General features: G+C 36.2%; 1 protein-coding gene and 1 pseudogene across 1 annotated transcript; both read left to right on the top strand.

Moving 5' to 3' along the window:
- Positions 1-1843: 1843 nt before the first annotated feature.
- On the top strand, positions 1844-4606 carry LOC114748713 (LEAF RUST 10 DISEASE-RESISTANCE LOCUS RECEPTOR-LIKE PROTEIN KINASE-like 2.1; annotated as a pseudogene).
- Positions 4607-8430: 3824 nt separating this feature from the next.
- LOC114748724 (PR5-like receptor kinase) lies at positions 8431-10519 on the top strand. Its single transcript, XM_028937180.1, has 2 exons — positions 8431-8568; positions 9989-10519. The coding sequence occupies exons 1-2, from the start codon at positions 8431-8433 to the stop codon at positions 10517-10519; spliced, it is 669 nt and encodes a 222-aa protein (XP_028793013.1).
- The last annotated feature ends 1662 nt before the right edge of the window (positions 10520-12181 follow it).

Below are 12181 nucleotides of genomic sequence, written 5' to 3' on the forward strand. Positions count from 1 at the left end.
AAATCTCCCCTGCATCCGATCCGTTAAAACTACTTTTCCCTCCAACGGTCCATAACAGAATCCTCCGCTGTCTCTCCCTTGAAATGCTGCGCTTCACCAATCAGCAATTCCTCTCCTTTGGGTTGGGCTCGAGCTTCTTTCACTGTTCCTGGCCCAAAATCGTGTAGCCAATTCTGCAGATCCAAAATGTGCTCTCTTTCCTATTTTGCACTTGTAATTAATTCAAATGTAACGCAGAAAATAATTCCCAAACTGAAAATTCATTCAAAATACTAATAAACTATCATGTTAGACCAGCTTCTCGGGCCATGTGCATTTAACATGTTATTTAAAAAATAGTGCAATTATTATCTAATCAATTTCCTAAAACAGCCCAAAATGCACATTTTAAACATATTGAAAATATGGTCTATCACTTTCCAACATCTTCTGGGTTATATTATTTCTCATTATTAATATAAGAGTTACTCCTATAGTCCTATTTATAGAACAAAGAAAGAAGATATTTTTTTCGTCCTATTTATAAGGTACTGAGAGAAATTTTTTGTATGGATGTATAATTTTAGCCCTTATTTATTATTGTGTTGACTTTGTTTACATAAGGTATAATGTAAATTAAATAGGGATAAAGTTGAAAAGTTATTAAATTTTAAATAAGAGTTAATAAAGTTTAATATTTTCTTTGGTCTGTGTGAAACATATTAGAAGTGCCTTATAAATAGAATCAAAGGAGTATTCTTCTAGTTAAATTTATAAGGTAAAGAGAAGACATTTTTTTTGTTCCTATTTATAGGACACTCAGAGAATTTTTTTTAATGGATGCATAATTTAATTCTTTATTTATTATTGTGTTAACTTTGTTTATATGAGGTATAATATATATTAAATAGGGATAAAATTGAAAAGTTGTTAAATTTTAAATAAAAGTTAATAAAGTTTAAGGTTTTTCTTAATTTGTGTAAAACATGTTGAAAGTGACTTATAAATAAAACCAAAAGAGTAGTTTGACATTCAATTTGGTCCTAACTATAAGATCCCAATTCATTTTATTTTTGATATTTATTTAATTTTTCCCAAAATAATAATTGTAGTAGTTGCATATGTCAAAGTAGTTTTTACTAGTATATATGATTAGTAATGGTATTTTGGAGAAGACAGTATATATTTATTACAAATAATTAACTTAACTAATTTTTTAATATATTCAAATTAGTTAAATTCTCTTATATCAACCACGGGAAGTAATATATGATCTATTGTGGAAAAATTTTCAAGTTTTACACTTGCAAATATGCCCAGAATATTTGAGAATATATATGACCTCTAACAAACTACGCATTCTTGATGAGCCCCAGTTTTCATGTCAATATCGTTTGGGTTCGCATAATTCCAATAAACAAATACATAGAGCATTTTGAAAAAAAATTCAGATGCACAATGCTGCTGACAAAGCGAGTGAACGGAAAAGCTTGTACGTCAACCTGGTGCGGTAGTTACTTTCACAAGTACTTCAACTTCCACTCGATTGAAAAATCTGAATTCAGAGTATCTTCCCATCATCTATTACACGCCAATATATTTGATCTCAACCTAATATCAGTATATCGTCACCTATTCAGCCATTTCTGTACCGTGTGAACATCAAGACTAGAAATAAACGAAGAAATTTGAAGGCTTTTTCCTCCTTTTCGAGATCATAAAGTCCATTGTCCCTCCACCAAGAAACACATTTTCTTCAATATCGCATAAAATATCAAAACCATTTCACAAGACTCGAATTCGCCATCTTTTTGCCAAACTCAGGATCATCCTGATATCATTCCAAAAAGAGGAACATTTCCTGATGCTGAAGCTCATCCCATGCTTTTTTCTTCCTCTGTTTTCCTTCTTCATCCATAATGCCTCTGCCAGTAATTCCATTTCGTCTTCCACATTCTGTCCCCCCTCCAGCTGTGCCGACGGTTTGCAAATCAGATACCCTTTCTGGCTATCAAATTCACATGGTTCCCCTCCTAACCACTACTGTGGTTATCAGGAATTTGGGCTCATCTGCTCTCATCAAGGTGGCTACCCCATCTGGTCTCCACCACGTGGGTTACGTTATCGTGTCGCGGACGTAGACTATGATAATCATACCATTCACCTTATTGACGTTGACACTTTCAACCGAACATGTCCAAGGGCACTTCACAAGGTTCCCCTGGGAAATTTGCCCCTTTCTCATTCCCCTTTGAATTTGAACCTTGGCTTTCACTACAATTGCAGTTCTCACCCATCTAATGCGTCGCCCATAAGTTGTTTGACGTCTGGTGTGAAGCAGTCCTTTGTGTTTGTGATGGGGAACGAGAGTAATGAGGGTTTTGATTGGTCCAAGACTTGTGAAGAGAGTGTTGTGGTGACAGTGATGAAAGATCGGGTTACAAGTAAAGGGTTGATGAATGAGTACAAAGAGGCTATGAATGAAGGGTTTCTTCTTAATTGGCAGACTGCCCAGAGTTGTGAAGAGTGTGAAGGTTCTGACGGGATTTGTGGCTACATTGATGCCAGAAGAGAGTCGTTGTGCTTCTGCAAGGATGGCAGCGTGCAAAGCAATAGCTGCTCAGGTATATTAGACCGCTGGATCATTTATTGATAGAATAGGCGCCGTTGCAATTTATTGCAACAGAACCTGTTGCTCTTTCTTTCTTGATTCCAATTTGAAATATACTAACAATTAGTTGGTGATATACATACATCGCAAGAAACCTATATAACAAATTGCAATTATAATTAGTTTGACTATATATATATTTTATTAGATGTATAGATAGATATTAATAATAACATGCGTTATTACTCTTTACATTATGCCTACATTAGTCAGTAAGTACATGTTGAATTTAGATATCTAATCCTTCTGAATGATGAGATTTCGTTGATTCGTGTTTCGCTAATAAAATATATGCTTTGTTTGGTGACAGGAAGACGCAAAGGCCATTTGTCAAAGCTAATTATTCGTAAGATATCTCTTGACACACACACACACACACACGTCCTTTCCTGCCATTTCTTTTTTCGTATGACAGTAAAAGAATGGTCTTGTAATGATATATATCTATGTACGTTACGTGTTTACAAAAACATACTAAGGATCAGGAAATGCTTGTATATGGCTAGCCGCTGAAAGCAGAATATAGCGGGCATTTGAGGATGAGGCTTGTTTAGTAGAAATTTAAATATTGCTTCTCAACATCTTTTTGTCTATAAAGATTAATGGAAGTTTAAACAACATAAACTATCATTGTACAATTTGATCTGAAGTGCAAGCCTAATGTACGGAGTACAGCAATACTTCATTAGAACATGTCCTTTCCTATTTATAGCGTGTGAAATCCTAATTCTCCGGTCTCTTTCATAAGGGGCTTCAGGATATGTTCTCCATCACCTGAATTCTCTTCTATTTTCTGCTGATAGGTTTAATAGCTGCAGGAGTGGGAGCTCTGCTGATATGCATCATTATCTTCTTCTCAAGACGAAAAATATCATTAATGATCTCAGTATATTTTCAGAAGATGAAAAAGAACGATGAAGCCATTGAGTCCTTCATCAGAAATAATGGGCCTCTAACTATAGAAAGGTACACATTTTCAGAAATCAAGAAAATGACCAACTCTTTTGAAGTCAAATTGGGAGAAGGAGGTTATGGCACTGTATTCAAAGGAAGCACACTAAACAGCTGTCCCGTGGCTGTGAAAGTGTTGAATGCATCCAAAGGGAACGGTGAAGAATTTATCAATGAGGTTGTGAGCATTAGTAGGACTTCACATGTAAATATTGTCGCCCTCCTTGGTTTTTGTGTTGAAGGCAGCAAAAAAGCACTTGTGTACGAACTTCTGCCCAATGGTTCACTTGAGAAGTTCATATGCAAGAGGGATTTAGAGCCAAATGATCCGCCCTTGAGCTGGGAAAAATTACTCCAAATTGCAGAAGGGATAGCTAAAGGACTCGAGTATTTGCATAGAGGTTGCAACACTCGAATCTTGCATTTTGATATAAAACCTAACAATATCCTTTTGGATAAAAACTTGTGTCCAAAGATCTCAGATTTTGGGCTGGCTAAACTCTGTTCTAAAACACGTAGTATTGTCTCAATGGTTGATGCAAGAGGAACTGTTGGATACATTGCACCAGAAGTATGGAATAGAAACTTTGGAGGAGTCTCTCATAAATCAGACGTTTATAGTTATGGAATGTTGGTTTTGGAAATGGTTAGAGAAGACAAAATATCAACAGAGACATAAATGATTCAAGTGGTGAATATTTTCCTTATTTGGTATACAAGCAAATTGAGATGGACAAGAATATAACAGAACATGATGGTATGACCAGAGAGGAAAGTGAAATTGCAAAGAAGATGATCATGGTGGGATTATGGTGCGTCCAGACAATGCCATCAGAAAGGCCTCCCATGAATAGAGTGATTGAGATGTTGGAAGGGAGCTTGGATCAGCTCTCAACGCCACCAAAGCCTTTCATGTTTGCCCCTATAATTCCAGCAACTGGAGAGGGAAATTGTGCTACAAATGGTGTTCTTTCCTTTTCGGTGGATTATCAATGCGGTAGATAGAATTCCCCTTTCGCAAAGTTAAATCCTTGTATACTTGTAAATGCATCATCGATACGAAATTAGTAGCTTCTTTTTCTACCTTATGCGAATTTTTCAGTTTGAATTTCGAGAACTATGTGCCGCCATCAAGTGAAAAGTATATATAGCACATGTCATTACTAGGATGTTATATACTAGCTTCTTCCATGGATAATTTGTCAAATTTATTCAAAATACGAAAGGGTTGAAACTATTATAGATAAGCACCAAAATGATAATTAAAAAAAATTGGGTCTAGTAGAAACAATTAATTCATCCTAATATGATAAATTAAAGTTTGAATCCTTATTGGAGTGCCCCATAATGCCTCAAAATTATTTACAAAATTTATACAGTTATTTTGTCGGACCAAAGTCTTCCTCTAGAAAAAAAAATGTGTCAGGAATAAAATGGTCGTGGAGCAAATAATTTACATAATTTAATAATCATTCCTATGGGAAAAAATAGTACTAAGAAGGCGGAAGTTTAATACTCTTCCGGTTCTTAATATATGAGTTAATTAGGAAGTTAATGTTGATCCTTTACATAAGACTTATTTCACATGTTTATTGATTTTTTTTTTCAAATTAACCCTATTAATATTTCCCTAACAATAATCAAGTAAGAGAAAGAGAGCGGGAATTAAAAAAGATACTTATGAACATATCATATTAACTAATTTAACTAATATATTTAATCTACTTAAATTAGTTAATTAGGTTGTCTATTAAGAACAGGAGGAATAGTATTTAAATTTCATATATATATATATATATGACTATTAAATTACCTTTATCTTTGTATTAAATTGCATGATTACTAGTTTTTTCTTTTTAAAGAGGTAAAGAATGCCAAAAGCCCAAAATTAACCCGAAATTTTCCTATGTGTGATTAGAAAAAATTTTCTTTATCTGATTACTAAATTTCTTTTCTTCGGCTTCTAAATCAATTGTTTTTAAAAATGTGATAAAAATGGTTGAACACCTAAAATTGATGGCTAAATTTGAATCTTTTGCAATTCTTTTTTTCTTTGTTTGACTTTTAAATATATTTAAAAAAAAACTAGTACACAATTTCATCCCTTTTGGAAAAACGTCGTCAGCGACGACAGCTCCACCACCAGGGAAGTTCGCCGGCTGTGCCATTGCCAACTACGAAAGTAAAGGGAGGAGGAAGGAATTACACACGCACGCACACACATGATTGTTTTGTGGGCATTTTGATCAAGCCACTTTTTTTCTGGGAAAAATGACGCACAGGTCCCAAGAAGCAGACTTTATTCATCTAAGATCCTACAAAATGTCAAAATTATTAGTAGGTCTCAAGGGACCTTAGAGTATTATATGCTAATTGTAAAATGACATGACTACTTTTTAGATTTCTAATTCACGTTTTCTATGCTATTGTGATTGACAGTCTTAGCAATGACTATTAACAACCCAATGAAAAGTTGTTGATAATCTCAGCAGTATCCGTTGACAACCTACTTTATAAGATTACGTAACCTTTTAATAAAAATAAATTATAACCAAATAGTATAATACAACAATTTTAACTTTGAAATGACAAGTTTTTCAAAGGCAATAAGAAATATGTGAAGTGGAATTGCCTGGAAAAAATTGACCAACTTATGGGGACTAACATGGCTCTACTAACCCAAGGTTGGTTGTTAACTTGGTTTTAATGATTAATTGCTGATCTCTAATGAACTGCAAAAGGGAGTCTGACCAGCAATTTACTAATTTGTGAGTACAGGGGAGAACATGGAGCAAGTGCCAAACAACAGTGGCAGCAACAATGAAGCAATATCGTTTGGTAATGAGATGGATTTCCTGGGAGATAGCTAAGCAACAAACAACGTGGAAATTGGAGAAAGCGGTGAGTGGGGGCTGAATAATCCAGTATTCTCAGCAACATCGTATGTAAATGCCATGTCTTATAACTTCTTCGACACACAATCAGATGGGAATATAACGGCCTCTGCTTCTCTCATGGACGGTTCTGCAACTCCCAGATGGCCTTGATCATTATACTGTACATATATAGGACTCTATAACTTACAGCATCAGGTAAATTAGGTTTTAGTGCAGTGCCAAGTGTTTGGGCCCTCCAAATGTGTTTCCTAAGCATCACGGTGCTTAAATTGGGCTTTGTTATGTTAGCTTGTAGAGAGTAGTTGTTCGTTAGGTGGGGGCAGGCCCATTTTTAAGAAGGTGTTGTGGATGATGGGCCGAGCCTCTCCTTCAAAAAAGTCACCCTTGCCCTTGATAGGTCAGTGTTGCTGTGTTTATCCAATGTTTCCCAAGTCACAGACATCCGCAACGTGATGTTTCATTTCTTCTTGTATTCGTTTTGGGCGTGGTTTCCTTTGATATCGATCTCCGTTCAGTTCGAGTTCTGACTTTATACTGCTATTACTAAAATCTAACCAAATAACCGTGGATTGTTTAGTACAAAAATTGATGTGAAGTTCACAGAAAGGTATGTTAGATGAAGAGGTCCCCCCAAAAAAGGGATCCGGTTCGTCTAAAAGTTGTTAAAATAGAGCTTCTTTAATGTGTCGAGAGTTAAATCTAAATCCTCAGCTTCATATCAGAGACGTAATAGAAAAGCTCTGCATTGACAGGTTACCAATCGTAGTAGAAATTCTAAAAATGCTTAAAATCCTAAAACCGATCGTAGTAGAAATCGATTACCAAGGTATTATACTGGAAAAAAAAACGCAATTCTCAGCTCTCACATAACTTCACGTAACGTTACAAATTGAGCCTCTCCAAAATAGTGATCGTAAATTAAATGGACATGATTTTCAACAGTTATATGGTTCAACTCACACAGGAATCTGAATCATAAAGCTCAGTACATAAAGAAGTTGCCCAGCAAAGGAAATGGTGAATCACAGAAGGACGAACAAGCAGAAAAGCAAAGGATGTCGACTCAGATGGAAGATATCTTAATCATTTCACACCCCTCAACCTAAGATCAGTAAATCATCATTTGTTCAGCCATTTTCAGAGCGTATGAACATCAAGACTTGAGATAAACCAAGAAATTTCGAGGATTTTGTCTCGATTACAAGATCATTCCACAAAGTCCCTTGTCCCTCGGGCAAGGGGACTCAATTTGGCTGCAAGTCTATCTTGTCTCTTCAATAGCATAAATTATCATAAGCATTTCACAAGACTCATATTTGCCATCTTCTTGCCAACAATAAGAGAAACGTTTCCTCATGGCGACACTCGTAAGCTTTCTTCTTCCTCTGTTTTCCTTCTTCATCCATACTGCCTCTACTAGCAATTCCACTTCATCCTTCACAGTCTGTCCCGCCTACAGCTTTGCCCATCGGATCCAAATCGGATACCCTTTCTGGCTATCACATGGTTCCATTCCTGACCAGTATTGTGGTTACCAAGAATTCGGCCGCATCTGCGATGATGGCTATCCCGTCTACTCTTCACCAGCTGGATTATATTATTGTTTCACGAACATAGATGGTGATAATCATTCCCTTCACCTCGTTGATTTTGATACCTTCTACCAAACATGTCCGGGGGTAGTTCACAAAGTTCCATTGGGCAACTTACTCCTTCCTCGCTTCCGTTTGAATTTGAAACTTAGGTCTTATTGCAATTCCAGTTCTCACCGCTCTTATGCATCACCCATAACGGGCTTTTCACCTGTAGTGGAGAGCGAGAGTGGGGGTTTTGATTGGTCTAGGAATTTTTAAGAGAGCGTTACCGGGATAAATTTGAAGGACCATGTTACAAGTGAAGGGTTGATGAATGACCATAAAGAAGAGGCCATGAATGAAGGTTTTGTGCTTGACCGGCAAAGAGTTTGTGATGAGTGCGAAGAATCTGATGGGCTGTGTGGCTACAATAATGCTAAAAATGAGTTCATGTGTTTCTGCAAGGATGGCAGCGAACAAAGCAATGGCTGCTCAGGTATGTTAGCAATAAGCTGGATCATATATTCATTGAAAAGGTGTGGTCGCAATCTATTGCAACAGAACATGTGGCTCTTTCGTTCTTGATGGCAGTCTGAAACATACTAGTACTAACTAGTTGGTGGAATACATACATTGCAAGAAACCTATGTTGAGGAAACTAGAGGTGTGTATCAGCTAGGTCCGAGTCGTGCTGACAGACACTGTCCTTAAGAGTTATTCTGCCATCGTAGGTAAACATGAGTGCGGCACTCCCCAGGATTAAACGAACCCTTCCTGCAGAAAACAAGATGACAGAATAGTAGAAAAATATAACCCAGCACCATAGAAACACAGAGAGGGAAGAAGAGATATGCAGAGGAGGAACAGATGCTCGAAAGCTCAAGAGTAGGGTGCAGAACACATTGTCTTGGACCGCTTTATATAGGCCTCCGGGACCTAACCGTTGGGCACAATCATAAACACAATTAACTCGTTGGTTTCATACGTTACTGCATTAATCTGTAATTATACTGTTGGTTATGAACGTTGGGTACGTTTAAGAAATAAATTTCAGACGTTACCATACATTAATCCATGAGAAACGGTTTAAGGATTAATGGAGGATTAATCACGGTTTGAAAACTCCCAACATTCAGTAACTTTCGGCTGTTACAAAAATAAACGGTCAAAAGAAAGGATTTTATGATAAGCTCTCTTAACACCATTTTATAATTTAATTTTGCAAAAGTGATTTATAAAAGGTGCCCGGTACTGTTCTAATTCGCGCGCAGGGGGGAAATCGTCAATTTTCAACTGCGTTTCCCTCCTGGTGGACTGTTGTTGTGTACGCGAAACCCTCCTTCTCCTCTAACACATTCACCAGCCCAATAATGTGTGATAGTATTTATATACTTGAGTTCCCTCTCTCTTGGGCAATGTGATACTTCACTTTTGACACACCCCTTTACATTCACAACAACCTATACATAAAAGATTGCACTATAAATAATATTTGCTAATGGTTTGACCGTATAAATTTATTAATTAGATGTATTGCAAGATATTAATAAAACATGCTTCATTACTCTTTACCTTAGCCCTGCATTTGTCAGTAAGTACATGTTGACTTTTTAGGTCTCTAATCCTTGTAATTCACACGATTTCACTCATTCGTGTTTTGTTAATGAAATATATGCTTTTTTTTGTTTGTGACAGGGAGACGCATGTAAACATCGTCAGCGTCTTTGGTTCTTGTCCTGAAGGCAGCAAAAACACAGTCGTATATGAACTTACGCCCTATGATTCACTTGAAAAGTTCATATGTAGGAGGGATTTAGACCCAAATGATCCATCCTTAAGTTGGGAAAGATTACTCCAAATTGCAAAAAAGATAGCTAAAGGACTCTGAGTATTTGCATAGTGGTTGCAACCCTCAGATACTGCATTTTGACATTAAACCTAACAATATCTTTTTGGATAAAAGCTTTTACCCAAAGATCTCAGATTCTGGACAAGCTAAACTTTGTTCTAGAACACATAGTACCATCTCAGTGCCTGGTGCAAGAGGCACTGCTGGGTATATTGCTCTAGAAATATGGAATAGGAACTTTGGAGAAGCCTCCCACAAGTCAGAGGTGTTTAGCTATGGAATGTTGATTTTAAAAATGGCTGGAGGAAGGCAAGATATCAATGGAGAAGGGAGTGATTCAAGTGATAAATATTTTCCTCATTTTGTATACAAGCAAATTGCAGTAGACAAGAATATTACAGAACATGATGACATGATGGTGGGATTATGGTGCGTACGGACAATACCATCAGATAGACCTGTCATGAGTAGAGTGATTGAGGTGTTAAAAGGAAGCTTGGAACAGCTCTCAATTCTACCAAAGCCTTCCATATTTTCTCCTGTAACACCAAGAAATGAAGAGGAAAATTGTGCTCCATGTTATTCTGTTTATGTTTGATTAGTTACTCTGTAGATGGTTGTAATACAGACACCTTAGCTTGCTAATCTCTGTAAATATAGTGATGAATTATGTGGCAGTCCTTTCTCCCAGTTTTGCGTCTCTGTACCATGCTAATGCGAATTTACAGCGACTAAGAATACTCCATGTCATCTGAATAAATAATGAAATAATTTAAAATCAAATTATTTGACTAAGTATCAACAGGTGCTTTTCTTTTTTTTTGGCTGGTGTGGTTTCTTTTCATAATGATGTTCGTCAGTTTGGATTTCAACTTTAAACTGCTATTAGTAAAATCCAGCTCAGTAATTGCGGATTGTTCAGGACATAATTGATGTGAAATTCACTGAAAGGTAGAGTGAAAAAAAACATGACCACCCACAACTTGTATTTAATAAAAATAAAACTTTTCTGAGACAAATAATAATTGAGGTGTGAATGGGTTTCGTTGAATTTTATATTATTTTTTTAAATCGTAAATTTGACTTTTCGGTGGTGGTGTTTCTTTTAGTAAAACAAAATTGATTTTATGAAAACATTTTTGGATGAAAAAAGGTAGCGTAATCTTTTACCGGTGAGATTGCCGCAAAGAATTGGGAAAAAAAGAAAAAGCCCCTTTCGATGATCATTGACATTGGAAGTAGCTTAATCAACAAATTTGAACAACAAAAATAAATTAATAGATGAGCGTACTTTTGTGAGTTGTATTTTAGGTTGTACTTGAGATTTTTTTGAGTGCTTTTTTTTTAGTAGGATGGTATCGCTAACTCAGGGTATCCCAGCTTATCGGCCAGACTAATCCCAGGGTGCCTCGCGCAGGTATCGAGCCCATGACGTGGTAGGGAAGGCGCCTTGCGTTTCAGTTTGTGACCAGTCGGACCCCACCTTTGCAGGCTTTTGAGTGCTTTTTTAGCTGCGGGCATTAGTGTTTGTACTTGATTTTTTTAAATTGATAAAATAAACTCTGTTTTTGTCAAAAAAAAAAAATTGTAACACGTTGATGATTTTGCTTGAAAAGCTGCTGCCATTATTATAATGCTATGACTTTGGATAATCATCAGGCCTAGATCAGATTCGGATATTCTAAATCTTAATATTTTCATCATTTAAAAAAGATTTCTTGAAACAATATAAATGAAACATAAATTCTACACGTCCAATCATGCTGGAAACTTGGGATCCAACCTTATAAAAGCGGCATCCTTGTTGCAGAACCACAAGATGAGCCTGTAATATCCGCGTTAAATTTGACTCCTCGTGAAACACATGCCTTGTACACCTATTCAACACGAAACCAGACAGATCTTAAAAGGAAAATTATAATTAGGTCCTAAAAAAATATTTAATTATTCTAAAATCCATTGATATTTGAGGAGTATGACTAGCATAGAAAATAATAACTTGTTATGTTTCTCATTTGTACATTTTAGTAATTAAATTGTTTCATGGGAACATAATTTTTCCTAATTAAAATCCTAAATCTACTCGTAGAACAAGTCAATTACGAAGTTATACTCCTAAACAAGTCAATTTTGGCACATCGTCATCTTCCCCATCGTACAAGGGCTTGACCCTTGATAATTCTACTTTGGCACAAAATGTTCACATTTCAAATTCCAACTTCCTATTCACTTTCCAACGTCTTCCGGGTTATACTATCTC

The sequence above is a fragment of the Neltuma alba genome, unplaced genomic scaffold (genome assembly GCF_004799145.2).
Source record: "Neltuma alba isolate B1F8T4 unplaced genomic scaffold, ASM479914v2 tig00000931_pilon, whole genome shotgun sequence".
In the NCBI taxonomy this organism is placed as follows: domain Eukaryota; kingdom Viridiplantae; phylum Streptophyta; class Magnoliopsida; order Fabales; family Fabaceae; genus Neltuma; species Neltuma alba.